Consider the following 27,663-nt stretch of genomic DNA (forward strand, 5'->3'; position numbering starts at 1 on the left):
TCTACGGTGATATTGCTCATAAAACCTTGAAATATCTTTATTTTTCTTCTGTTTGGTAGTAGAAGTTCTTATTGCCTTAACAAAGGAAATGGAAACAATGTAGCTTAATGGATCATGTGAGCACAGCCCACAGAACAGAAAGGAATATGTAAACATAAAGTTATTTAATCAACTTCCTTTCAATCAATAGAAATTGCCGTTTGTTTGTTTGTTTGTTTTTCAGATTAAGAAATCCTTCTAAGAGAAGCAGCCAAAGAACTATCTTGTGGTTCTAAGCCAGTTAAGTGGCAGTAGGTAGTTAATCTACACTAGACTGAGTCTGGCTGTGTTAATAAACTCATTTGTAGTGCGATGCAATGGTAAAATGTTAATGCAAATTATGTGACTGCATATAATTTATGGACAGAAAAAGAAGCATATGTAAAGCAAAGATTATTAGGTTTGAGATGATCATCTCACTTTGTTCAAATATGTTTCTGATTTCCTTTATATGCAGAGAGCTGTAGATAGACCTGAAGAACGTATTACTAAGTTGTCAATCCTTTCTTTTTACCAAGGTTCATATATTTATATTGCAAAATAGTCCTCACTGGTTTTCTTTGTAAAATTTCCAGTGCCTCAATCCAGAGGTGGTAATGTGCTTCTCAAATAGCCGGGATAGATTGTTAAATGAGATAATCACCAGCCATTCTGATCCATCCATCCATCCATCTTTAACTCAAGATTCCCAGACCAGCCTCCTGTACATGGCCGCTTTCTAGGAATTCTGAACTTGGTGACAGACAGGTAACTATAAAGGTAATGTATGATCTTTACAGTCCTTGGATCATGATATTAATGTTGTGAATATTTGACAGTTGTATTAAAGATAATAGGATCAGTCTAGTGATCTTTTGCCTGCTGTAGGGTCTAACAAGTTACAATCCTTAGCTTCCCTGCCAGCAAATTCCTTATTAAGCACAAGATATCCTAAAATAAATCACCAGTAAAACCTCTCTAAGATGTTAATCTCTGTAGAATTCTTTTAAGCAGGTTGTTCTAGCCAAAGAAGGAGCTTTTTTCCCCCCTTTTCATTCTACTATGTAGCCAAGCTGAAATACTCTAAAGACTTCCGTATATTGAAACCTGTGATTTGGGTGAAATGGTCATAGTGAAGCACAAGAATGCAACACAGATGAGGTTTACAATTTCAGTACAGACATGAAATTCCAACCTAAAATATTTGTATTAGTTTATACAAATATCTCTTTTATGTGTGAAGCCAAACAGGTTTTTTTGATTGATCTAGACCTCCGTTCAAGAAAACTGGGCAATCACTGCATTTTTGTCAGGCAATTTTGATGCAATAAATGGTGAAGTCCAAGCATTTTGACTAAGATTCTTAATGTCAGCTTGGGCTGAGAGCCAGAATTCCAGAGAAAACACAGGCAAATATTCAGGAGAGCTGAATCACAGCTGAGGTTTTGTGTTGGCAGTGACTTCAGCAAACAGCAATAGTCATGGACACATCTATGTCTTCATCATACCAGCATGGCTGGGCAGAGGTCTGTTTCACCTGTGTTTGTAGTAGGACAGTTCTCAGGTAAAAGCTGTCCTACAGCTCCGAGGACGGAGGAATTGAAGTCGTAGTGTCTAATACAATTCAGGTTGGAAGGAACCTCAGGAGATCACCTAATGCAACCTCTAGTCTTACACAGATAACCTTTTCTTGCCTTGGAGTTTATATATAGTTTAGATATCTCCACCCCCAGGCCCAGCTGTGTCTCTGTTTTTATTTCCACAGTATCAATTCATCTGCTGAGGGTCAGATGCTGGAGAAGTTTGACAAGACACTAAAATAAAATCCTCCCATTGCTTTCCCAGCTTTGAGCTGAGGAGCACAAACTTCAAAGGTCTGACAGTGGAGCTGCCCTAAGTAAAGTGTTGATTTTTCAGAGAAGTTCAGCGGAGGTGCAGAAGGTGTTTCCACCTTGCACCAAGTAGTGGCGTAGCGGAGAAGAGGGAAGGAGGAGGCGGAACAGCTGCAGCAGCTGGAGTCGCCAGCATCAGTTTGCCTAGCAACCTCCCTTCTTAGGTAAGGGCATCAAGTTCAGTAGCAACAGCACCAGCAGAAGCAGCTCTGACACCTGGTGAGCTGGGTGCATGTTAGAGAACATGAGAGCTGTCAAAACACCAGCTTTAGGGCTCCGAAGCCTCCTCAGTTTATTGGTAGGTAAACTATATAGATCTGCTTACCAGAACTTATTCCAGTGGTCTGTGCATACGGAACGAAATGTATATGGCTTATGGCAGTGAGACAGCTATTTATACCAGGTGATTGTTGAATGTTACTTTAGTAATTTAGAAAATAAAAGTAATAGAAAACTATTTTGGAAAAATCCATTGTATAATTCTATCTTTTTCCATGAGTACTGTGATAAGTAATTGTATAATACAGTAGATGATTATCCTCTAATAATATAAGGAAAAGTGATGGCATATTATATTAATAGAAACTATTACCTTTCACTGGAAGTGGAATAAGACCAGGGTGCATTATCATGACATACTCTGTTCTGTTCATATATATGCTAGGGTATATATTTTAATACATTATTTATATATATTATAATATGTAATATATATATATGTATAATTTTATTCTGCTACTGATGCAATTCAATCTGTATGCTATTATGATGCTGTATCCTTCCTGTAATAGGCTTATGTGATCTTAATAGCTGTAATTATATAGTTTAACATTTATATAATTAACTGTTGTATTGTGTTATTAACGGTATAACAAAAAAGACTTACTCAAAGAGTTTAGGTGTAAAAGATTAAAAGAAAGTGAGCAGTTTTGAGTGTGTTGTGTGTGTTTGCACGCATGCCATTTCAAAAGCAAGCAAAAAACCTGCTTAAATAAAATGTCTCCCTGAATATGGTCCTAGAACCACTCACTCTTTGTAGAGAAAACCTTCTGCAACTGAAAGATTCTTAGGTTCCCTCATTGTTTCATAGAAAATTTCTGGATAAATCAAGATAATATACTGATTGAGTTTGCATAACCCTAGGAAGCTGTCAGTTTTTGCTCTAGAAGTAGAAAAGAGTGAAATACGCCAGGCTGTGTTTCTGCATTTCATTTGACTTCTTTAGAAGACATAAAAACTTTGGAGATGAAACTCATCCTTTCCCTGTTCCCATATTGTTGGGTTTGGGGTTTTTTTTTGAGTCTATTCATATGCTTTTTTTCTGGCAGGTGATATTGGTGGAGGGGTGGCATGATTTAGATAACAAAGACTATGACTGTTGGCCCCTGGAAAAACCAGATGAGTATAATATGATGGACTGTGGAGGTGAGTGAGTCCTTAAGCTGTTCAAAAAAGTTAATCTCTTGCTTGGGGAACGGTTGAAAACCCAAAACTGCAGTACTCAGAATATTAACTAACTCATAATGAATGTTATGCATGGTGGAAAACATCTGAATCAGTGACAACCTGTCTTCATAGAGAAATAAGTTAAAGAAAACAAACAAAAGATACTTCAGAGCAATTATTTGTCTAATATTCATTGGTTCCAAAAGAAAAAGTAGTAGCAATAGCTGAATCCCTTCCCCCAGAAAGAAACCAAAACCATTTTATTTCTCATTAGAAAAACAAATGCAACTTAATCCAAACAAAGCAGGCAGGCAGTTCTGCATTGCAGCAAATTCTGTTGAGTCATTGCTGAAATTTTGTAGTGTCAGTTCAAAAGTGAACTGTTTAAACCCTCCAGCCAGTAAGCAAAATCATTGATTCTACATGTCATGCTTTTCCACCTTGTCAAAACTGTGTTTCATGAGTACTTTAAAAAAATCTGAGATCTTTAACCATTTAGTCCACTCCGTTTCAGAAATTAATTTACATAATGAGATAACAAATAATAGAATAATTTTTATGTTGGAAATTGATTGTTTGAGATTGAAAAATAATTACAGAGGGACTGAAATATGGGAAATTAAATTTAAACAAAAGAAAATTATTCTGTACTGTAAGGGTGATCAAACAGTAAAACAGGTTACCCAGAAAGGCTGTGGTTCTTCCATCCTTGGAGATTTTCAAAACCCAACTAGACAAAATCTAGAGCAACCTGCTTTGGATGACCCTGCCTTGAACAACACAAGGCTGGACCAAATGGTTTCCAGTGGTGCCTTCCAATTGCAACTAATCTGTGATTTTGTGACTTTGTAATTGATAAGTAGGTGGCATCAATCAACACTTTCGTTTACGTTGTAAAATATAAGATCAGAGGCAATATGTTTCGATAAGGTTTTTAGAAAAAGCAAGGACACCTGAGAAAATAATACTGATAAAACACTCCAGAACATATACTGCTGGGTCTCCCTCTGAGCTCAATTAAACATTTTCCAAGAGTTCTGTTGAAACAGTGAAATTCAAAGACAATCTAAATAATTGTCAGCTAAGATTTTTATCCCTGTATAAATTTACTGTTGCTTCAACCATTCATCAGAACAGATGACTTGTTTAAAGCTATTCTTACTAATAATAAAAGTGCAAACTAAGTACAAGGAAAACTAATATGAGTAGGTTGCTTAATTAACATATACCCTTTGCAACCAGTTTTACAATGAACTCCAACCTCTGTCCTGCCTTTCTCTGTAGTTTTTCCCTGTCATCTGGGCTTTCTTAAAAGCAAAGCAAGAAGCATATACTGTAGCCTCATTGCTGTGGATTTAACACAAGATCTTCAAAGCATTTAGATGTGGGATATCTATCATTGAAAGAAGAGGGGGTTTTATCTTTGTGAAACCTTTAAAGGCAAATAGAAAGTAATTTAACTGAAATGTATGCTGACCTTTGCCTTCATTCTTACACATTCTCTGAAGCTCAGCTCTCTTACCTTTTAATGCAAATCACACTAGCATTTTTATGTAAATTTTTGTGTTGCCTGAGTTTCTCTCATAGTGTTAGCATTTATAAAGAGTGTTTAGTTTTCAAAAGAGCTGTGAAATCAAGAGGTTATTTTACAATTTACTTCTATAGATCTGAAACAGATTTATGTTTAGAGAAGAAATAGTACCTTCACTAACAGTGCAAGTGAAGAATACACTTGTAAAAACAACTCCAGCGTAAGAAAAAAGTTTAAAATTTAACAACAGCACAAAGTGAGGATTTTTTTGAAGGGCAGGTTTACCCATTCTCTGCAGAAGGTATTGAACACTTTTTGACAAACTGAAAGTTATACACTTGTGTGATGTAAATAATTTGAAGGGATGCAAATTAAACCTTCATTAAAACCTTCATCCAACAGTACAGAAAGAGGTAGGTGAATGGAGTGGAATGATTTTGATAGTGTTGTTTAAGAATATGGATTAAAAACTTCTCCCATCTCCTATTTAATTTCATTCTCAGGCTCAAGGTAGGTAATATAGTGTCCCAGAGACAAGAGAGATGAATGGGATAAATCATCTTTCCCAGTAAGAGTGTTGAAATGGAAAATGACAGATGATTGGGGAGCGCTTCTTCCACTGTGCTCTGTTCTAGATGTGATACAGTTTTATAAAAAGAAAATGCTTTCTTAAATATATAATTATCAGTATATATAATTTATGTCTCATGAGGCTAAGGGTTTTGACTGAATTTCATGTGTGTTGTCTATGCTTCCATAATGAGGTGTGCCTCAGTGAAAGCAGCCAAGAATGAATAGCAATCTTTATCGACTGATCAAAGTGGCAAGCAAATCTGCCAGGGGAAGCAGCACTGCATTATGCTGGGAGCAAAGCTACTTCAGATAAAGTAACGAGATTTTTTGTCTTTTTCTCCATTAGCTTGTTCTTTTCGAAGTGAGTGTCAGAATTGATCAATTAATGTGCATTTATGTATAACTGTAAAACCATTAAAATGGATAACTGTTTTGGGCTTATAAAAAGCAATGAAACAACAGATGAAAATCACTATAAAGTTTTACATTTGTATGCATTTGTAAAGTAGAAAAGTAGAGCAAATATGTTAGCTCATGATTGTGTTGTTTCTAGGCTTGGAGATGGCATGGGTGCAAAGACCTCCAGAAACAGCTGTGAGCGGGGAATTCTTCAATGTGACCTATGCAGTCTTTGCTTCAGACAGCTTTTATCAGTATGCAGTGCAAAATCAAATCCTTTCTCACAGGTATTACCTTCTATAAAAATGCCTTCATGGTCATGAGTATGTAAGGATTCTATGCGTACATTTTCAGTAACATAATTGGAACACACACTCTGGGGCTCCTTCCTAGTTTCTTGCATCTCTTGAGGTCTCTTGCAGCTCTTTTTGCCCTGATATTTTCCCTCTGCAATGACTTTGCCCTCAGGGCAGCCATCATGGCACACTTGCCCACATGGTCATCATCCTGTATCTGCATTACTGTCTCAGTGCAACTCTGAATATCACTTCTTGACTTCTCTACACATGGATTTTGCAACTGAAGTTTAAGCATCAGACCAAAACTAACTGTGTCTTATACTCCTTTTAATCATAAGTGTATTTTAAGTGCACAACATGGATATGAAAAAGAGGCTGGCCCAACCCTGAATCTACTGAATTCAGTAATGAATTTTCTTTTGATTTCCATGGGATTTAAATCAGTCCAAAGTTTATATATCAACTCGGAGATTGAGTTGGTGACTGTAGACAGCAGAGGTTAAATACAGAATATTTATGTGTACAACTAAAAGGCTAATACATCCTGATTTTACACTTTTGTCTGTACACAGCAATTCTCCATCCATATACAGCAATGTCTGGGACAGAGGCAGCACTTGGTTTTCCCCACTTTTTGTGCTGTACTTGGTTAGTGTAAGAGCTGTTTGCAGAAAATCTCACATTTTCCTCTGCCAGTCTGAGTGTTCACATAGCAAAAGGTTGATACTGTATTTTGACCAGGTGTACAGATTACAGTTTTGCAAAATTTCTTTATCACATTTTCTGAAATTTATGACTTATATTATTTCCAAGGACTTCAACATAGAGCAGGATTTTTCACTGCCTGGAGATGAATCTGGTTTTCTAGTCATTCCAGGGAGACCTACTCCCTTGAATCAGTAAAGAATTTGGAAAACTCTGTTCTTTGTGTACATATACATATCTTGCACATAAAGACAGATGGCAAATATTTAAAAAGAGAGAAAACTAGGCTACAACTTTTCAAAGGGATTAAATTTGCACCTCATTTTAACTAGAAGACTCTTAAGTTTAGTGGTTGACCCAAATATGGCTGAGCCTGGCAAGTCAATATATGGGCATCAGCATAATTGGGTGAAACCATGATGAAGATATGAATAAAAAACAGAGAATACAGGATAAATTTTAAAAAGTAGTCATAAAGACAAATACGTGAATTAACACTTTATCTGTTTAGGTGCCTTAGGAACTGACAAATTTGCTTATCTCAGATTTCAAGTGCGTCTATGCCTTTGTAAATCTGGCCGTGTCAATCTATGTCAACCTGATCCCAAACGATATTTGTGTTTAGTTCTTGTAATAGTCTTCAGTCCTAAATCTACTCATTACTGGCTAGTTCTTCTCTCATTAAATACAAACTCAAAAATAAATCCTGGTGTTCTGGCACTGTTTTATAGAGACCCATCAAAAGTGCATAACATGTAAACTTAAACCCTACAACTAAGTCTGGCTGTATCTACTGAGTAAACCATGTTTGTGGAAAATGATTTTATTTTAAAGCCAGATTTATTAGGATGATAAGCAGCTGAAAGTGTAACTGAGGAAACAGTGGGAGGAAGTGTTGCATCACACATTTGCAGGTAACTACATTAATCTTTCAGGGATGAACTTTCAAACGGCCCACCTTGTTTTGCAAAACATTATGCATAAGGTCCACTTTCTGCTCTAAATTTTTCATTTGGGGATTTATATCTGATATTATTGTCAATAATTGACATTTTCCTTGGTGTTTTGGGTTGTGGAGCGAAGGCTGGAGCTGAATGATATGTATGAATCACATGCATAGATGAAGTTGCATAATTGAAAACACTGAGAATGAAAGTGGCCAGGGGCACGTGTTTCTGGTGGTGGAAGTAGAGTAATTGCATCTTCTGTGTCAGATATAGCAGTGTCAAGTAATCCCATCTGGTCATGAAGTCAGTCTGGGGAAAGGAATGAAGGCTGGTACTTGCTTGTGGCATAGAATTTGCCAGAAGTCCCTACCACATGGCAGTAGACAGTTGTCGGGTTGAAAACAGTCTTCATTGCTCTAGGAGTGCTTCAGCCAAAAGCAAAATAAAAGAGAAAGATGTGGTGTAACAGTGTTTATTCCACTGAATGTGTTTTTGCTACTGATTTTTGTGTGCAGGATGAAGAATAGGCTCTTGTGCTTGTTGCAGTTTTGGGGAATGAGGAATAAAAATTTTCTCTCTTTGCTGCTCGTCTAGCAATGCTACTGCTGCAAAGGAATTCTGTGAGGAGCATGAATGCCCTGCCAGCTGGAAAGATGCGAATGGGGAGAACTGCTGTGTCTACCATGCCAACATTCACTCCTGTCCTCTGGCCTTCATGGTTAGTATAATGGTACAGCATCACGTGCTGGGTCAGACATAGTTGTAATAATGAGGTACAAGCTTATGACGTCTTTCTGTAATTACAATTAGACCAAGTCTACAGTTCACTAAAATCACTGTGGGGAAATTTGCCAGTTTTTGATTTTTTGCACAGGATGCTGACGCTTCAAAGAAATAGCTGAATTTTTGGACAAGGCAGTATTCAGAATCTTTCATTTTATATTTAGTGGGGCCAGTTTGATCTCTTTGAGACTACTTGACTCAGATCTCTGTTTCAGTCAATAGAGAAAGAAAGACAGATAATTTCATTCTAAAGCAAGCAGGGTGAGTTGTCAATTGGAATTGTTGTACTGTCCTTCAGCTTATAGAGGGACTCTGAATGATATGCTTAAATTACTGAAGTTGAGTGGGATAAGTATCACTGTCTGTGACTTGTAGGATTGAAGATTGTATACACATGTCCTGGGGTGGAATGATTTTTCTGTATCAGATCAGAGCAAAAAAAGGAATCCAAATACTGATTGTGTAAGTAGTATCTATCATAATGAGTCTGCTTGGTTCATCAAAAAAGCCTGTCCCACTCTGAATGAACATTTAAGGTTCTGATGCTAACAATACAGTTTGGGACACTTTTTTTTCTTTTTTTTTTTTTTTTTCTCTGTGAGGTAAGCCTTAACAATAATTATAATAATAAAGTATAATAATCTTCATACAGTTGCCCAGTTTTTCTAGTTGAACTCCCTTCTGTCAACCTGACACATTCTTCATGATCAAAGATGGTATAATAAAAAGCCTAGTCTACATGTCTTGTGGCTAGTTCATGTACACTTAATGCCTCCGCAACACCCCTAGCTTAATTCTTGGCAGTCTCTTCTTAAGGAGCTGTTTTATTAATGATTTCCTGGGAGCCTTAGCTGATACCAGGACTTCGGTTTAAAAGAGGAATCCATGCTGGAACCATCATGTCAAAACTTTTGTCTGGAACCATAGTAAATAATTTCAACATCCCACCACCACTGTGGTGGCCTCTCCATTATTTCTTACTTTCACAATTAATTTTGCATGGCATTAAGGTGTGGAAAAGGTGAAAGCATGTAGCCAACATGCATCATCTGGCTTCCTTGTAATACTGTAAATATTTCAGTTCCTGTCATACAGCAAAAGGCCATGAGTATCATTGCATAAGATCAAACATACTTCAAAGCAAGGTTTTTCCATTGTTCAAGAGGAGGTTTTGTTGTTTGTTTGTTTTTTTGGTTGTTTTGTTTTTTTTTTTTTCAGTGTCATGTGTTTTAAAACATTATATCTTGGTTAACATGAACCCCATTTCTTTTGAGTTCGTCTGTCTTATGGTGCATTGAAAGAAGTGCCTGAAGAAATCTCTGGACTTAGGAGACAGACTTAATTCTTTCAAAGAAAAAAAAAATTCAAGATCATCAGACAGCCAAAATAATCCTTTATGGTTGCAATTGCTTGGAACTTTACATCTTAACAGCTTTACTAAGAAATGTTCTGCAAACAGGCACAAAAGAGATGTTTTCCTTCCTCATTTCTGTATCAAAAGTGAAACCGCAACAAAACCCCTTTAGAAAAATATAAAAAGTATGATATGATTCTGTTTCTGGTTCTAATACAGAAAATCCTGGAAAAGTGTATTAGCTTCTTAGAATTACTGCAGTTAAAATTTGGGACCACATTTTGGTTCATGTATTTTAAAAAATAACTATATTTTTGAGATTTTACTTCAATGTAGGAAAAAATGCTTGTCTCTTATTTTATCTTTTAGTTTATGGCAGAACAATGTTGATTGTGCTTTGGCATTTTAGTAAATTTGGTTACAGAATATAACTTTATTTCCTGTTAAAGAACACAAATAATTTTAAGAAAGTAAAAGTGGAGGAGCTAGGATTTTTGTTGTGTTGTGGTTTACTAATGTAACCAATATATCTGATAAAGGGTAGAGGAGGAATATGTGGTCCGTGGATCCCAGATGATGGCCAGATATTTACTCACACTTTGTCTACAGCTGGCAAAATGACCCAAAGAAACTGGACTGCCAAGGTAAGTATATTTATATAGGACTTTATACATACATATACACGCACATACCTACGCACACATACACACACATACCCTCAGAGGATTTTACCTGGTTTGCTCTCTTCAGAGCTTACTTGCTATTAGTTTAGTGTGGTTCATGTAAGTCTTCCCCATTACATTTATTTTTAAGTGTTCTGTGTGTACATGATGCATATTGCTGGATAATATGAATTCCTGACTGACAACATGTAAGTAACAGCTTTACACACTACTACTGCATAGGTAGGTAATACGAGTAATGGGCATGGGAGAGAAGAGAACAGCCTAATCTGTCTGTTTGAGGCCTACACTAACAATATATTGCACATACATTGTTATGTGCATGTGTCTGGAATGTGTCACAGGTTAATATGGCCATTAGCAGGCTTCGACCCAGCAGAAGTAACAAGGAAGCAAACATGGCAGCATGCATAGGCTGATCACCCTGCTTGGCGAAAAGAACACACACCAGAAGGGGAATCAGGCCTGCCTTTCCCACAGACATTCTCTCTCCTGTTTCTGTTTGTCTCCCCAGCCAAGGATACCTCCTTCCTGATTCTGAAAAAATGCACACATTCTTTTGCAAAACACCGCAATCAGGCGATTGTTTTTATAATAACCTACTATATGCAGGTGAAGTTTTGACACTTGCTGCTTTGTTCACTTGTTTGACAGGTTGTTTTAGTTCACGTGGGTGTGACTTCTCTCATCGCACACATCAGAGTTGGGAGAATGCAAGTTGCTCTGGAAGCAAAAACCACAGTCCTTCCTGCAATAGGTATGATATAAAATGAAGATGTGAGGGAATTGCTTATTGATGGCAAATCTCAATGCTTTTATCATTCATGCATGGTTACCAAGAGCAAAAGAGACTCCTACCACTCCCTCTTACCATTTAAAATACACAAAATTATTTCTAAAATTCTTCTTCACATAACACTAAACATCTGAAAAAGTGTCTGAGCTTCTAACCTGTGTTTGAACGTAGAACAGCTGGAAGCCACTCATCAAACAGGTAAAGTCAACTACCATGATGAGTGGCTTCAGGTACTACAAAGCTTGTCTGCAGTTGATGGGGATGTGAAAATATTCTTCCATCTAGTATGTTTTGAGGATCTGGACACTTCATCTGAAGGGGAGCACACTAGCCTTAAGCACATAGGAAACATAGGAACCCAATTTGTTTCCCTTGTTCACATTAAAATTTGAGTCCTCTGAAAGGCATCGATCTTTCATTCACTTTGGTATAGCTGTATGCAGGGAAGCAGAAATAACCATAACAATTCTCTTAGCAATGTAAAACTTAAAAGTGGACTTTATTTAAGAAATTAACCACACAAGCTGAAGAAAAATATTGGGTAGAATAGGAATGTCATCACAGTACTCTTCTGGAAGTTTGAGAATATATTTCCTAATGTTATGGCAAAAACAAAGAACCAAAGCAACTCCAGTGTGGATGGAAGTATTTAGCTATCGAATTTGCTATTCATTTCAAGACAGCTGCAGCTGAGTTTTCCAGTAAACTTACAATTTATTAGAAAATAAATTTAAAATGCTGCTCTACCCCTGAGGCAGAAAGCGACTTAGTGATTATCCTGATGTTATGCTGGAAATAGATCGACTGAGGCAGAATTACAACCAAGCAGTGAATTATTACATAGTGACAGAATGATACCTTCAGCTCTTCTCAGAAGGCTGAAGTAGAGCATGATATTAGTTTAGTCATACAGGTAAAATTGAAACACCACTCAAGACAAGGGAGAAAGAGTTTTGTTCTCTAGGGCTTTTGTTTTTAATCACATCTGATAAGGGTCTGTTTTCATAAGACCTTGGAGAAAAAGAAATACTTGAAGTATGGGTTGCAGGGTTTCATTCTGTAGTATCCAGTGTCTGCTGCTGCTGCTGAGGAAGGGTCATCATCTTCTGGGGATCTCGAGGGCTGGATCAAGTACAAAGAATATAAAAGACAATGACTGCCTTGAGGAACTTTAAGTCTCAGAAAAAACAGATGGACAATGAGAAACAGAGTAGTGATGAAATGATTTATACACCAAACATGTCAAAGTCTCTGAGGTCATTAACAATTTAATCTGATCAAAGAGATCCTGTATCATTTTAAAATTTCAGGTTATTCTTTCAGCTGCTGGGGTGCTATCTCTGGATTCTTCAAAGTTTATTCTTTCTGGTACTCTGAGGTTTCCCAGCTCAAGGAACCTGTGTTTAAATCTGAATACAACCTTGTGGATGGATGACACTAACTTAAAGTGTTCTGATACGTGTTTTCTTTTCTAATCAGTCTGTGGAGATGGCTTTTGTGAGGAAGAAGAAGGCTGCTCTACCTGTCCAGCAGACTGCGGGGAATGCCCACTGTCTGCTGATGCTAGGATAGCAATTGCCTTACCAGTTTGTTTAGTCTGCACTGGCTTCATTTTGGTAGTCATGGTAAGTATCCTTTCGTCTTCTGTTTCCTTTTTGTTACTTCCATGGTTTGGTTAGAGTGGAGCTCTCTCTTAGTAGAGGGATAGTTTTTCTCCTGCATCCAGAACCCGTGTACTATGGAAGAAAGCAGAAGGAAGGGAAAAACCTTTTTGGCTTCTTTATGAGGGGAAGCTCGTTGGGCTTGGAATTTTCATCCTGTAAGAGAGAAGACTGAAGAAGAATGTAACAGAGGGATGGATATATAATAGTAAAGTAAGAAGAGGTTTTTCACAGGAGGGAACGAGGGTGTGCCAATAAAATAAGAGTATTTTTCACTCAGAATAAAACTCTGTTATGAAATTCACTGCTTCAAAACACTATGGAAGCCAGAGGCATAAATTAATTAAAAAATAAATTAGGTAAATTCATAAAGGGATTAGTTCCACCAGAGGCCATTAAATCTTGAAGTCCAAATACAACTTCTAATGGAAAACTTTCAACTCAGGATATTCTCAAAAGAAATAACGAAAGAGGATCTTTCTTTTTTTTTCCTGCTTTTTGTTTTGTTTTGGGTTTTATTTGATTGGGGTTTTTTAATAGGCTCATTTTCTTAGTGTAACTGAACTGGTTTGGTTCAGTTCAAAGTGATTAATTTTGCATAACAGTTATCAATTATTATAACAGGCTCATGAAGAAAAAACAAAAAAGGAGTGAGGAGAGAGGAGTATATGAATATGGGAGAAGTAGTTTTGGATACAATTGTATGAAAATGTCTGTATAAAGAGCACGCAATAATGGCTTATTAGCTCACAGTGCTTTGGGGAAAAAGGATCTACATTCCTTATGTGTCTGCATCTTGCAAAAAAATACATTTCTGAATCTCATAACAAGGATTTAGTGGGTGAATATGGCAGTTGTAGAGTCATTATATTGACTATGCACATAGCATAATTTATTGGGGGTTTGGCTTATAGAGCCTGTAAATTTATACACTACTCATTCCTCGGGGATTCCTTCTCTTTCCATCTTATATTGCAGTTGCAGTGAGCATCTGAGGTATGCAAGGGCAGTGAGAAGGAATGAGCAGAAGGCTGGTGGCCCACCAAATAGGTACTACAGGAGGGCTGAATCACAATTAGGGTTTTTCTCTGCTCTGTGCCCCTCTGTGTGGCTTTGTGACTTAGGAACAGAAGCACTGTCGAAAACTATTCGAGCATTTATAATCCATAGGGCAGTTTTGACAATGTGTTTATAGTAACTGTCCTGTAAAAACCATGTGATCTGATAGAAATGTGTAATTGGACAGATAAGGAGTTCATACAGTTTTAAACAATCGGCATTTTAGAAAGAGCAATGGAGTTTCTTGGCCTTGCATAGGTTTATCTAAAGGGCTTATAGCAATATTTACCTATTATTTCTGATATTTTTTTGTATGTAGGTTTTGAAGTTGGGGTTTTTTTCTTCTTGCGTTTCTGTGTACTTATTCCTGCTAACTTCTGCAGTAGCATCTTCTTTTTTTCATGTTTTAGTTAGGTGATGAGTAAACAAGATAAGAAAGATCCTTTTATCCGATTCAGTAATTAATATCATGTAAAAACAACCATCTGGGAAACTAATATCTTCTTCAGTCACTCAGCTGTTGGAGAGGATTCCTTTGATACCACTGTTTGTAATAAGCCTAGTGGTCACTTCTAGCCAAAATGCCTTTGCTCAGTCATACCTTTGCAAGATAAAATGTAGATGTCTTTTCTCAGAAACCTTTTGAAATAAATGGGATTACCTAATTTTGAGTCAGTGACCTCTATGTTTGTCATAAATTTCTACTAAACTATTGGCAGAAACTCCATACCATGCTCCTTGTGTACTATCTGGGGTTTTGTTACCTGTTTCAATGGATGCATAATTCCTAATACTAAATTCCACACTCTAGAAAATAGTATAATGATGATAAAATGCTGCTTTGGTTTGACATTTTGGCAGTGACTGCAGCTATAACAGCTGTATAATCTGCTGCTCCTCTTTTGAAAGCATGTGTTTACACTTTCTATGTTAGTTTTGCATGTCATCTCTACAGAAAATCAGCTATTAGATTGACGCCACCTTTTCAAAGTAGCTACAGAATTCCCATCTAATGTTCTTTATGCTAGAGTATTTGACATAATATGACCTCATTTGTGGATGGGTGGCTAATTCTGTTACAGGATATAAGATGTACTCCTCCTTATCTTGGGGTTGGGATGTGGTGTGTTCTTGTCATGCACTTACATAGCACAGGACATTTCCATGGCACAAGGTGATGTAAGCCACTCATCTGATGTCCAGGCTGAGATGTAAATGTGTAAGAAGTATTGACAATAATGGAGAATTTGTAGCCAATGCAAAATGTGTCATGTAGTTAGATCCTAGGGTATAGACTGGACAGTTTTTAATATTGGATGCTGTTTTCTTCTAAGCTTTTTATTAATATTCTTGGTTCTCATGTTACTCATAAAGTATATATTGGATACTTAAACATCAGATTTTGTTTGGATTCTTATAAACTTTCATCTTTGAAATAAATAATCTCTGGTTTAATTCCTTCAAAGATAGTAGGGCTACATCAGGAATGAATTTGATTTATCTTTGTAGTGGTTTCAATACCAGAAACAAAAGATGTTTTGGGATGAAAGCTGGATTATAGACTTCACCTGCATAAAACAAGGTTAGTAACTTGTCATTTTGATACTATGATCAATTTTCTTAATAATTTTGAAAACAAGTTCAATCATAAGTACATCTTTGTGTTTTAAGGATCTTCCTAAAAGTGAACCAATTTGTGACAGATCTGTAGTTTCACCCCTGTAACCTCTCTGAGCTCATCACTGATATTTTTGTTTATTGAAACTTTAGAGGTCAAAGTTATTCTAAATAGTTTCCTTCTTTTTTATGGTGATTTGTCAATTAAAAAAGACAGGCCTATCCCAAAATAAACAGATAACCTCTGGACTTGGACAAAATAAATTACAGTTGCTTCAGTGGATGTATCATTCTGTATAATTGGTCTCACTAAGTTGCCCTGGACTTGCACAAATATAATGAGGGACCTAATGAGATACTAATTTCTCTCAGTGTATGCTATCTGTGACAGACTTGCTGCAAAAAGTAATTCATTATGGCCATTGTATTTTTATTTATTTTTTTTTTTACCTTCTGGATATAAAATATGATTTCATTGGTTCTAATTAAGTGTGTTCAGAATAAATCCAGATGTTAATATATGCTCTACTATGCTGCACTTAAAATAAGTATAGATTATTTGCTTTGCTGTTCATTGTTTTAACATTCAGAAGGGAAACAATGCCTAGATCTTCAGAAAGGGTAAATTTGTAGAAATCTGCTGAAGTTGATAGTTCTGTTCTGACGCACACTCTCACTTTCTGTCTTTGTGAGGAATTGCTAGAAAGATGTCTGCTGTATCTGCGTTACATCATTATGTTGCTAGTAGAAATGTCAAGACATTCTTGTGTTAATACATAGTAGAGATGCTTTCAATCTTGGACTTCAACATCAATTTCTGTGTAGTTTTGATATGATATTTTCATTGCTGTACAGAAGAGATGTTAGCTTAGAATTTGAGTACATAAACCAAACTAAATTTCAGTCCAGATTTGTGAAAACAGAAATAGAACACTCAAGGAAAAGTGTCTTTCAGTATAGCAAAAAGTAACATGAGCAAATTCTCAGCTGATAGTGAATTAGAAGAGGTCATAAACATCACATGGGAGTAGAAACAACAGAAAGAGACTGAGGAAAATTAGAACCATCATCAAAATATAACAGATCAAAAATTAATTTGAAAAATCCAAGATGAAAGAAGTAGTTTTCTTGGAGAGGAGCCTATGAAGCATCGATACTTTTTAAGGCCTAGCAGTGATAATTAACAACTTAAGAGTAATGAGGACTGGTAATATGATGAGTTTTGGAAACAGTATGTCTCTCTGGGCAGAACTGTTCAAAGACAGCCATAGCGACCTGAAATGCACAGTTATCTAAATGGAAACACATCAGTAGCGGTGTACCTACAGTATGTAGCCTGCACTGTGAAAAATTAGCTTTATTTTTGCAAGATAACTTCTTTATTGGTGCATTGCACCATACATATATTTGTGTGTGTGTATGTGTGTACACACACACGCACGCACACTCTTATTCTCAAAGCTGTCTCAGGGATCTGTAACATATTTCTGCTGGAATGCTGTAGAAAGACTCCAAATGTCAGCGCAATTTTGAACTGCATATGGATAGTATTATGCTGTGGGAACAGGCAGTCCTGACGGAAGGTGAGATACTGAACTTCCTCAGCAACAACTTATTGGATACTGACACCAGAGAGAGCTGAGAGGTTTCAGTGATGCTGAGACTAATCCGCTAAATCTGGGTTTTAATTGGAGATGGTGAAATGATACGTGTAATTCACTAAATTAGTTTTAAAATCCATTTTGTTACCTTGAGATGGTCAACAGAGATTAAAAAACGTATGTTGAGATCACTGATCTTTTTTCTGTCTGACTGTATTGTTGCTGTTCTCTGACTTCCCTCTGGTGTCAGAATCACTTCCCACATCCCTGTAACTTACAGTCTTCTAGAAGCTCCAAATAGACTTGTCAAAGTACAGCACAGGGCTTGCTCTGCTTCGCTGTGTTATGTCCTTGACATCTAAGTAGCAGCAAGGGCTAATCATCCCAACAGCAGAAAGTGAAACTGGCATCACATCCTGAGCATTAGTGGGAAAGATCTCTGGCAATGAATCACCTCTGGAACTTTTTTACTTTTTATGCAGCAGTCACATTCCAAGCAATAGCTTTCTATCTTAAGAAGACCAGTTGAGGTGCAAAGATTTGGGGATTTCCCTATATTTGCCTTCCTCTGAAGTCTCTGCTTTGACAATAATATGCATCTTCAGTGTCTTTTCTGATCCCACATCCCATTTAGATCACGCAGTACGGAGAGCAACAGGAAGCATGATGAGTGCTCCCACAGCGCCCAGTGACTCCAATGCCAGCTGTATTACTACTCTGAGCTCCTGCACAGCGGCTGCTAACATGTCCAGGAAACAGTACTTCACCCAGACTGGGAGATAGTAAGTCAATATATTTCTCATTTACTGCAGTACCTACTGTGATACGGTTCCACCTTGCTTTCTGGTTCTTGCCACTTCTTTTGTCAGGCCAAATCCAGTAAGTTAATATCATTGTTCCGACCTATGCACACATACTGGCTGTGGAATATTTTACATGCCAGGCTTCTGTTTCAGTTGTCATTTCTCCCTTTTGTCTTGGAGACTTGTTAAAAGGCTGTGGCTGCATAATGTGTCTTGCATCTGTTAACAAATGATCCTTGCTGTTCAGATATGTTTCAAAGCAAGACTTTAATGCATTCCTTTTTCTAAAATGCAGGCAAAGCATGGCTAGGTTCTTCTCGCTAAAGAATAGCATCCTATACAGTAGCACATTAGAAATCTTGTCCTTAAACCAGCTGATGTGACTGAAGATATAGAACATTTCACCTCTGGGTCACATTATAAACATGCATATCCTGTAACTATATGGGCAAACAATATAGTCATATCCTGCTATCCAGAAAGAAATTTTCCCCATAAAAATAATATAATTAAGGGGTAGGGGAGGAAACGTGCAAAGGTGGAGTTAATACCTACCATTTGAATACACAGGGCAGGATCTGTGCTTTGCAGGATAGAGGAACTTAGGATCATCGGCTGGGGGAGCAGCTGCCTTTTCAGCATAGATCACTGTTCTGGAAAATCAGTCACTTCACTGATGAGACACTGCATCCAGCTTAGATCTTTTACAGTGAGCATTTTTACTGCTTCTTTCTGAATGATGACATTTTCATCATCATCATCTTCCTCAGATGAATCAAGGTCAAATGCATTCATCTAGGATGAAAGGTGTAAGAATGGAGCATTCAGTCTCATTGGCAAAGCACCTACATCTGCTATACCACAGACTGTGCACTCTGTATTTATATAGTCAGTATCACTTAAATTTCCTGCATATACCTCCATTGGCTTCCTTTATCCTTCCGAGAAAAATTGCTTTGGTGTCCATCAAACCCATCTACTTCATTACTGAGAATGCTTCATCCCATGAGAACAAAAAGATGTTAAGTATCAGTGGTGGATCTCCAAAACATCAGGCAGAAGGAACAGATAGCAAGGATGTTGCTGAACATTTTCACTAGCTTTGACACATCCTTTTCTGCTACTCCATCATCCAACTGTCTCTTGACTCTAACACTCTTACATTCTAAATGTCATCTGCAGATCAGGGATGCTTGAGTATAATCACTAATGCTTCCCTTATCACAGAAAGAGGGCCCTGTCACTTGTCCTGTACTCAGATTCAGATTTACACCCACATACGGACACACTTAAATTCTGTGCCTCACCTCCAGAGACATGAAGCTGTCCGCTGTAGAAAAAAAATCCAGTCCACTTTTGTAGTCTGACTGGCTTACGAAGTTGGCCTAACACTCTGTGAACAGCATTTCATTCTGTTTCAGCGATGGTAGAACCGTGGCCATAAAGAAAATAATGAAGAAGGCATTCACACTCTCCAAATCTATACGTAAAGAAGTAAAGCAAGTGAGGTAAGAAGTAAAACCTGAGAAGTGACTGTTGTTCCATTTTTACACTGGTTCTTTAGGGGTTACGATCTGTCCAAATGTGACTGTAAATTCATATTCCTCTTTCTTTCAACCTTTGCTTTGACAGGAGATCAGAATTTCTGTATGCTTGTTTTACTTTTCTCTCTACACTGTGAAAAAAAGGCACTTGGTTTTCCATTTACCCTACAAAAAACAAGACAGACATCCATGATAATTTCTGGTGTGCTGTGATTTCTGTTGATTTTCACAGGGAACTTGACCATCCCAATCTCTGCAAATTCATTGGAGGTTGTATAGAAGTGCCAAATGTTGCCATTGTGACAGAGTACTGCCCCAAAGGCAGCCTGAGTGATGTTCTCCTCAATGAAGACATACCTTTGAACTGGGGCTTCAGGTATAAAAAAACTTTTGAAAAGGTGAATGACAACAACTGTGCTATGTGCTGTTTAGGAAAAAATGTTAATTTTAGATTAAGTTCTAGGATAGAGAGGCCTGCACTGTGATATGGAGAGAATGAAGAAGAAAAAAAGTAAATTCAAATATCCAGCCCAACTTGTCTTCTGGGTTTTTGAGCAATCATATATTTAGTACTGGTCATTCTAAGCCAATGACTTTTCAACCCACCTCTAGTTACACTGCAGAACTGGTTTTAAACTTTTCTTCCCAACTTCATTTTTTCCCCCAAATATCTTAGGCATCCTCATTTAATTAAAAATCACTGCATCTCCCTTTGCAAAGATACATTGGTGAAATGACCAGCATACCTAAAAATGCTTTATTATATTTACAATACAGAAAATGGGCTCACATTGTCAATGAAACTGCCACAAAGGCAATGACACTGTTTTTCTGAGAATAATCTTCTTGGCACACTCCTTCTACTTCTGATTTATGTTTGTCTTCAGCAAAGAAAAAGATTGTAATGGAGGAAGCCTTCCAAGTAAAGTGAGAAAGTTAATAAAAAATGATTCTCTTGTAAACATTTGAAAGCACTCTCAATGATACAAAGGTACTGAGAATTTCTAAGAGAAACTCAACTGTCTTAAAAGAGGTTAAAGGCCTGTGGACTCAGACGGCTGAAAAGAAGTTATGGGCTTCCAGAAAACCACCTTAAGTGCTTTGGAAAAATGGGCATGAGGACACAAACTGAAAGCTATCGCGGTCATAGACTTTCTGTCAACTTCAGCAGGCTTTGGAGCCACACTGAAGAAACATTTCATTGAAATGCTAGCTCACTGATTTTTGTCTTTCAGGTTTTCTTTTGCTATTGATATTGCACAAGGAATGGCCTATCTTCACCACCACAAAATGTATCATGGACGGTTGAAGTCTAGTAACTGTGTGATAGATGACCGATGGGTTTGTAAAATTGCAGGTAAAGAGAAGATAAACAGAATTTCAAAACTGTCCAGCTAACTCACTAATGCATATAGATTTTACACTCAACGGTCCTCACAAGCACCTCCATGCTGACATTTCATGTGGAAATGCTGACTATATCAACCCTCACTAGAAGTGTCCTGTGCTGAAGCAAGTTTCATGTTACATTATCAGGTCAAGTCATTTAATATATGCCATGGATGCACACAACTGATCCCACAAATGGTGGAGTCTACCAACATCAGTCTGAGCAGAAACTCCATCTCATTCTCAGTTTTGATACAAAGAGAAAACCTGAGCCATGGACAGTGCTGTATAGACATGTAATAATGCTGACTGACTGGCAAACACAAGGTAGTTTCATGGAGAAAAGCAGACTCAACTCAGACCTTTCCAGTCCTGTACACAAAACTGGATCACATTCTCCTAGAGACAGACTTACAGGGCTGGGCTGCTCCTGGTGCAGGAAGGCAGCCTGTGAGGACAGGAAAACCACTAGAGGGTCTAGTTCAGTTTGCAGCTAGCAAAGGGAATGAAAACATTGATCATCTCTTCTACTTCCTCCCTAAAGAAGTTATCACGCTCTTTAACCTGTAGCCATCTTAGAAAAGCAGCAAGAGATTTGACTTTCAATGGTTCGTCCTATGACTAAGGCTCCTACACAGGGTCGTGCCTGCTGCTCCAACTCATGTAGTGTCCTGCTGCCTTCAGAACTGCCTACTTTGCTTAGAGCCTGTTCTGGAGAAAAGCACAAAAAAATGGAGGTAGTTTGATTACATCAACTGCCTCACCTTAGCACAGCTCCTATGAATTAAATGGGAACTCTGTGACATTGTTCAGAATTTAACTGGTAGCATTGTAGAGACTTCAAGTATTCATTTGAATTCATTTGGTTTATCTGGATGCAATAACGTTAAACAAATCCCACAAATAACCCATGTGGGAGCTATTTGAAAAGCTCCGATGACCTCCAACATAAAGGATGAAGCCCTAGGACCATCTTAATTAGAGGTCACTCCAGACAAAATCAGACATATGCGTCCTGTCCCATACACTCAACAGAGTGCTCTTTATATCAGAATGAAAAGTGAGCTGTTTTTTCCCTCCTCTCCATTGCTGAATCACAGGCTGAGAATCTCTTCTATGTTAGGCTAAAAGTATAGCTGCAAAGATGTTTCACATTTATACTGCCTTTATTCTGAAGCTAGGGGGGTGCAAGCAAAGCCCACCATCTTTCAGTAGTTCTAGCCTATCTAACTTGTAATTATTCTAGCAACCTGCCACCATAGATAAGGATCAGGGGATGACTGAAACAGAAAACTGCATTTGCATGCTAACTCTTGCACTGAAGTGAGCCTGGTCTCTGGATATAATTTTATAAAATCATGAAATAATTCTGATTGGAAGGGGTCATGTAGTTCAACTTCCCTGTTGCCATACATTGTCACTCAAATATTTGGTTTCCAGATCCTATATTTGCAATAGCTTTAGGGGGACAAGACCACCAGATACACACTATTTTTAAACTAAGATGTGTACTTCAAATAGGGAAAATTAATTCCTTTAGACTAGTTGTGCTGTCTACTAATGCACATGTTTCAGAGAAGTACCCACTAAATAGTTTAATTCCTGTTTTATTCCATGGTAGATTACGGTTTGCAGTCATACAGAAAAGAAGATTCTCCTGAGGAATCAAGCTCACACCAGCAGCATTTGATACCGATTTACACAGCTCCTGAAATCCATTCACTTTCAGACTTTGAACCCAATTCTATGACAGACGTCTACAGGTAGTTAACTTTTCCTGTTCCTTGCACTTAATAATCTCATATCAAGCTGGATATTCTTTCATCACATTTAGGCTCAGTGTAATTCTGTGGTCACCCCAGGTATATGTTTGACTGTATTTTGAAAAGGATTGACCCTGGAATACAGAACAGCATGAATAGTAGAGGATCTTTTCTTTCAAGGTAGATAAACAAATACTGAATTCACTGACATTATGTAAATGCAGAGTTCGTCTAATGATTTATAAGGAGTTACTCTGGACTGGTAAATAAAAAAGGTATAAATATCTGCTATTATCTAGTAATCCATTTTTGTTGCTGTTTCTTATGAGAAAGTAGATTATTTTCAATAATGGTACTACCTTAAAAGTTAATAGCATCAATTTTCCAGGATGTCATAATGCACATCTGCATCCCATAATTCTGTAATTAGTGTCAATACATTATTGTTATGCTTACACACAGTGACAATGTTTGGTTTTCAGGGGGAAAAAAATAGTGGTAGGAAAAGGAATTGATGCACTAGTGAATAAATCCATTTCTTTTATGGAAGATCACTTCACAATGGCCTATTTGGCTATCAGGCTTAGACTTGCCAGTGATGGATAGCTTCTATCCAATCACTTCTCAGACAAGTGGGACTACAATTGAATTTTCAGGGAGTAATAATACAATGAAAAAATCATTGAACTAGGATTTTTAAAAAATTACCTACATGTCTTGGTTATTGCATGACTTTTCTGTATAAAGTAGGAAAATCACTGTGTTCTTGGTGTATCCTATTTCATACCAATGACACTTCCTCTGTCAGCTTATATCTAGTAGTTTGCTGAAAGCATTTGAAAGGGGGAAATGCAGAATGGTACTACACGATGTTTTATGGCTCTTTTCTCTTACTTTTTCTTGCCACGTTCCCAGTGCAGCAGAAGTCTTCTATTTCTTGGTGACTTTGGTAGCTAGCAGAATGTAAAGAACTGGAACTGAAGTAAAGATTGAAATGCTGATAATGCAGCACACTGGAGCAGAAGGTGGCATGGTTATTAGCATTGTTTATCAACAACATTTACCAAAGTGCAGCTATTACTGCCTTTTATCAAAAGCTCTGAGTTTTCCTCTGGCCTACACTAGGCCACAACAAATGTTTACTGCCTTAGGTGACTATTGTCAGGCTTATATTGAAAAATTAGTGGCAGAAACAGAGAATGTTGTTTAAGTCTTCCCCTTTTTTCAATTAGGATTCATTAAAAATTATATTGGCTGACGACATGATTTTATATATAAGATTTACTGGATTAATGCACATTATTCCCTTGTAAAGAAATGTATGACTATTTGCCAGAACATTATTAATTGTAATCCATTTTATCAGATTATGTAAGCAAGAATTTAAGGTCTCAACAGTATTTATATCCATAGGCTTAAACAAGCCCTTAGAATTTGCTTCAGAATAGCTCAGCTAAAGGCAGTTCATCACTGTATTGTGATGAATACACTGAACGGGTATTTCTGGCTATTGTCACTTACCCTCTGTCAGTCTTCACTTTTTCAGCGTGTGCTCGTCCTAGAAAGTGCTGTCCTCCAACTAAACATTAATGTTTGGATTGCCTTATGCATTGCAGTCTATCATTGCCCCACAGACAAAACACATTCAAGAAAATGTTTCCTTGGTGCTTGTCTGGTTCACACTTTACCCCTGTTCAGGTTAGGTATCATTACTTGACTTTGCAGGCAACCTGGCCTCCTGAAGCCATTTCTTGCCAAGGACTCCCATTAAAATAGTGCTAAGAGCTGATTTGCTCGTATCATAGGTGACTGCAATGAACTTTTGACAGATTCAGTGAAAGCTTGATGAATCTATCTTGCTGTCAGTCCCCATGTCTGCAAAATCCAGGTCTTCTTTTGTTGTACTGCAGTTAATCCTTTCTTGGTCAAAACCAAAAAACAGTCAGAAATGAAATCAGAAAACGGAAAAGAGCAATATGCAGCCAGGGAAGAAAGAAAGAGATGTATCCTGTAGCATTAGAAAGGTTCTTTTTTTAACTGAGTTGTTCTTCAGAACCTGCATTTAACATAGTTTGTGCTAATGATATGAGCAGGTGCTAAACCTTCCTGAGCATGTATGTGGTGGACTTGCTGGCCAGGGAGCAGTGTCCCAGTCTTGAAGTCCTTAGCTTTTATCTGTGCAAAAATTCCATTAAAATTCCTGAAGGTACAGCCCAAACAAAAAATTAGTAGAAACTGCAGGAGTAGAACTTGTAATTTTGTGTGCTCATACAGATGATTCACTTGCTTTTAAAGTTCTCCAGGGAATGTGTTGGTCAGATGGGAAAGCTAAAATGGAAATGACAACAGAGCATGAAAGCACCTCCTGTTTGAGCTGAAAAGGCTGCTTCCAGTCACAGTTTATCCTAGATTGGCTCCTTTTATTTATAATCGTGATGTGAATTTCACTATCTACTGTGTTAGGACCTTTTTGACCAGTGCTGCTGAGGCTGAATGAAATCAATGCTGCTTTATCTGAATTACCATCATCTAATTACTCTCCTTGATAATCTGTTTCAGTTTTTCTGTCTCACCAGGATTGGTATCCCTTTCTACTACCAGATCAACCCAAAATTAACATAAAAATATCATCAGATTAATTTCTACATTACTCAGTGTGGTTTATATATGCATTATTTTATGTGCCCGTGGTGGTCCATGAGTGGACTGAAAGATAGACGTACCCCATTATACTGCCAGAATGCCTTACAGAACATGGCAACATTAGCAATACAACAGATTGCAAACCAATATTTCCTGTAAAAATAAATGTTATCAATTAGAGATGCATCTAGGGAGTTAATTATTACACAGTTTCAATATACAAAGAGGCAAGAGCACCTTTATCAGGAGTGCTGGCTGGAGGAGGTGCTGGCTTCTATAGATATAGCTGTTCCAAAAAATCCTAGTGAATTCAGTAAGGAGACTGAATACCCAGTTGTTAACCCATTTTTTCCATTGTTCACCCTTGATGAATGTGCTTGACCTTGATTCATCTGGGGAAAATGATAATGATAAAAATATCATTCAGAAAGAATGAGCAGAACTGCTTACTGTAAAAGATCTACTCGGGACACACTGTCTCATCATTGACTTTATGGAGATTTTCCAGAAGAATGATCTATACTGAAAAGAAGCCAATCCTCCAGCTGATGATCTTGATGAACCTGCTTCTGCCCCTTGATTACAGCACAAACCTGACCTGTATGTTTAATTGGTAGGTATCATGTAAGTCCCTGCATATACCCCTCTGGATTCCATTAATTCTTCCAGAGGAAATTGCTTTGCTGTCTACCAAACTCAAATGCATCATCTCTGAGACCAATAACTGTGAGAAGAGACTGCTATGAAATGATCAGTCACAGATGTCTGAAAACACAGAGCAGTAACAGATAGCAGCACTGTTGCCATTCTCCCTTTTGCAATACTAGGCTTTCAGACATAAAATGGAGAAGAATAAGAAATCACGGAAAGAAGAAATCACTGACTTCGTTAACTGTTATTTCATTAAGATTCTGTTTTGGTTTTACTCTGCAGTTACGCCATCATTTTACTAGAAATTGCCACAAGAAATGACCCTATGCCAGTAAGTAAAGATAAAGTTTGAAGCTTGCATGATGACTTTTATGCTGTTTCTGCTGAAGATACAAACCAAACTTTGAGTAACTGCATCTTTGATTTGTTTTTTGAGCATGCATTTTCCTCTTGATTTTGTGGGTGCAAGTTCAGTTTGAAAGGAACATGCAATCAGGGCTTCCTCATGCATCTACCAGTATTCCCTTCAGGACTCTGAAGAAGAGTGTATGACAAAAAACAGTATAGCTCCAGAACTGCCTGTTGGTTAGCTCTGTGAAGCTTAATGACAGCGGGGTGGAGAGGGAAGGCATGCCATAACATCCTCTGTCTTCTCCTGTTGTTTCTTCTCTTTCCTGCCATGCATCAGCACTTTCAGTGGAGTCTTGCAGTGATAAGAATGTGCTAGAAGAGCAAGTAAACTGCCGTCAATAAGGAAAATGTCATCTTTGCACATGTCCTGTGATCAGTGCTAAATAGCAAACAGAAAAAATGGACCTTAAAATTGAAACTAGATATTCTGGATATGTAACTATGTTCTGTCTCAAAAATTTCTTAACAAGATCTCTAACGATGAAGATCTGAAGCTGCCATCCTTTCATTTCTGACAGCTTACGATAACAGACCAGTATAGGCCTTGTGATTTCTCAAAAGTTTCCCAATATCTTACCAGTTGTTCATTTGTTTCAAAAGCTGTTTGCCTCATATAAACACTGAGATTAAACTATTTTAACCATGAAAAAGCTTTTAGACAAAGCCACCCAGTTTAGACTGGGTTATATCCCAGTTTGTTATTTTTTTTCTTGTACTCTCAGCTGATCCGGAAGTGGTAGGGAAGACATCATAAAAGTAGTTGTGATTGTAGTAACATATTTTCAATGGGTGGTATGAAAAACACAACACTTGTTTCAACATTTTCCAATACCTTTTACACTAGAAAGATGATGTGCATACAGCTGAATATTCTTGGTGCCCACCTCTGGCGGAATTAATTTCAGGAAAGGCTGAGAATTCTTGCCCATGTCCCACAGATTACATAGAGGTGAGTAAGAGACAATGTTGTGTACAAAAGTTTGCAACTGAAGTGAATTTAAGGCATGTCACAGAAGTTTTATGGTAATATTAACTTTGATGAATGTAAACAACTCAGAAATCAAGAAGTGTATCTCAAACAAGGCGCAATGAAAT

At 37.5% G+C, this 27,663-nt stretch overlaps 1 protein-coding gene across 1 annotated transcript in view; it reads left to right on the forward strand.

Moving 5' to 3' along the window:
• Window positions 1-2,154: 2,154 nt before the first annotated feature.
• Window positions 2,155-27,663, forward strand: part of LOC121081234 (atrial natriuretic peptide receptor 2-like) — a 34,631-nt gene continuing 9,122 nt past the window's right edge. The window contains exons 1-15 of the mRNA XM_040580090.1: window positions 2,155-2,208; window positions 3,239-3,335; window positions 6,014-6,146; window positions 8,405-8,528; window positions 10,487-10,591; window positions 11,285-11,387; window positions 12,906-13,051; window positions 15,656-15,728; window positions 17,999-18,146; window positions 19,589-19,675; window positions 19,944-20,087; window positions 20,947-21,068; window positions 22,722-22,863; window positions 26,440-26,492; window positions 27,432-27,517. Of these exons, the coding sequence (XP_040436024.1) occupies window positions 2,155-2,208; window positions 3,239-3,335; window positions 6,014-6,146; window positions 8,405-8,528; window positions 10,487-10,591; window positions 11,285-11,387; window positions 12,906-13,051; window positions 15,656-15,728; window positions 17,999-18,146; window positions 19,589-19,675; window positions 19,944-20,087; window positions 20,947-21,068; window positions 22,722-22,863; window positions 26,440-26,492; window positions 27,432-27,517 (1,617 nt within the window). The remainder of the gene's footprint in view (window positions 2,209-3,238; window positions 3,336-6,013; window positions 6,147-8,404; window positions 8,529-10,486; window positions 10,592-11,284; window positions 11,388-12,905; window positions 13,052-15,655; window positions 15,729-17,998; window positions 18,147-19,588; window positions 19,676-19,943; window positions 20,088-20,946; window positions 21,069-22,721; window positions 22,864-26,439; window positions 26,493-27,431; window positions 27,518-27,663) is intronic.

This window comes from Falco naumanni, chromosome Z (assembly GCF_017639655.2).
Source record: "Falco naumanni isolate bFalNau1 chromosome Z, bFalNau1.pat, whole genome shotgun sequence".
Lineage (NCBI taxonomy): Eukaryota > Metazoa > Chordata > Aves > Falconiformes > Falconidae > Falco > Falco naumanni.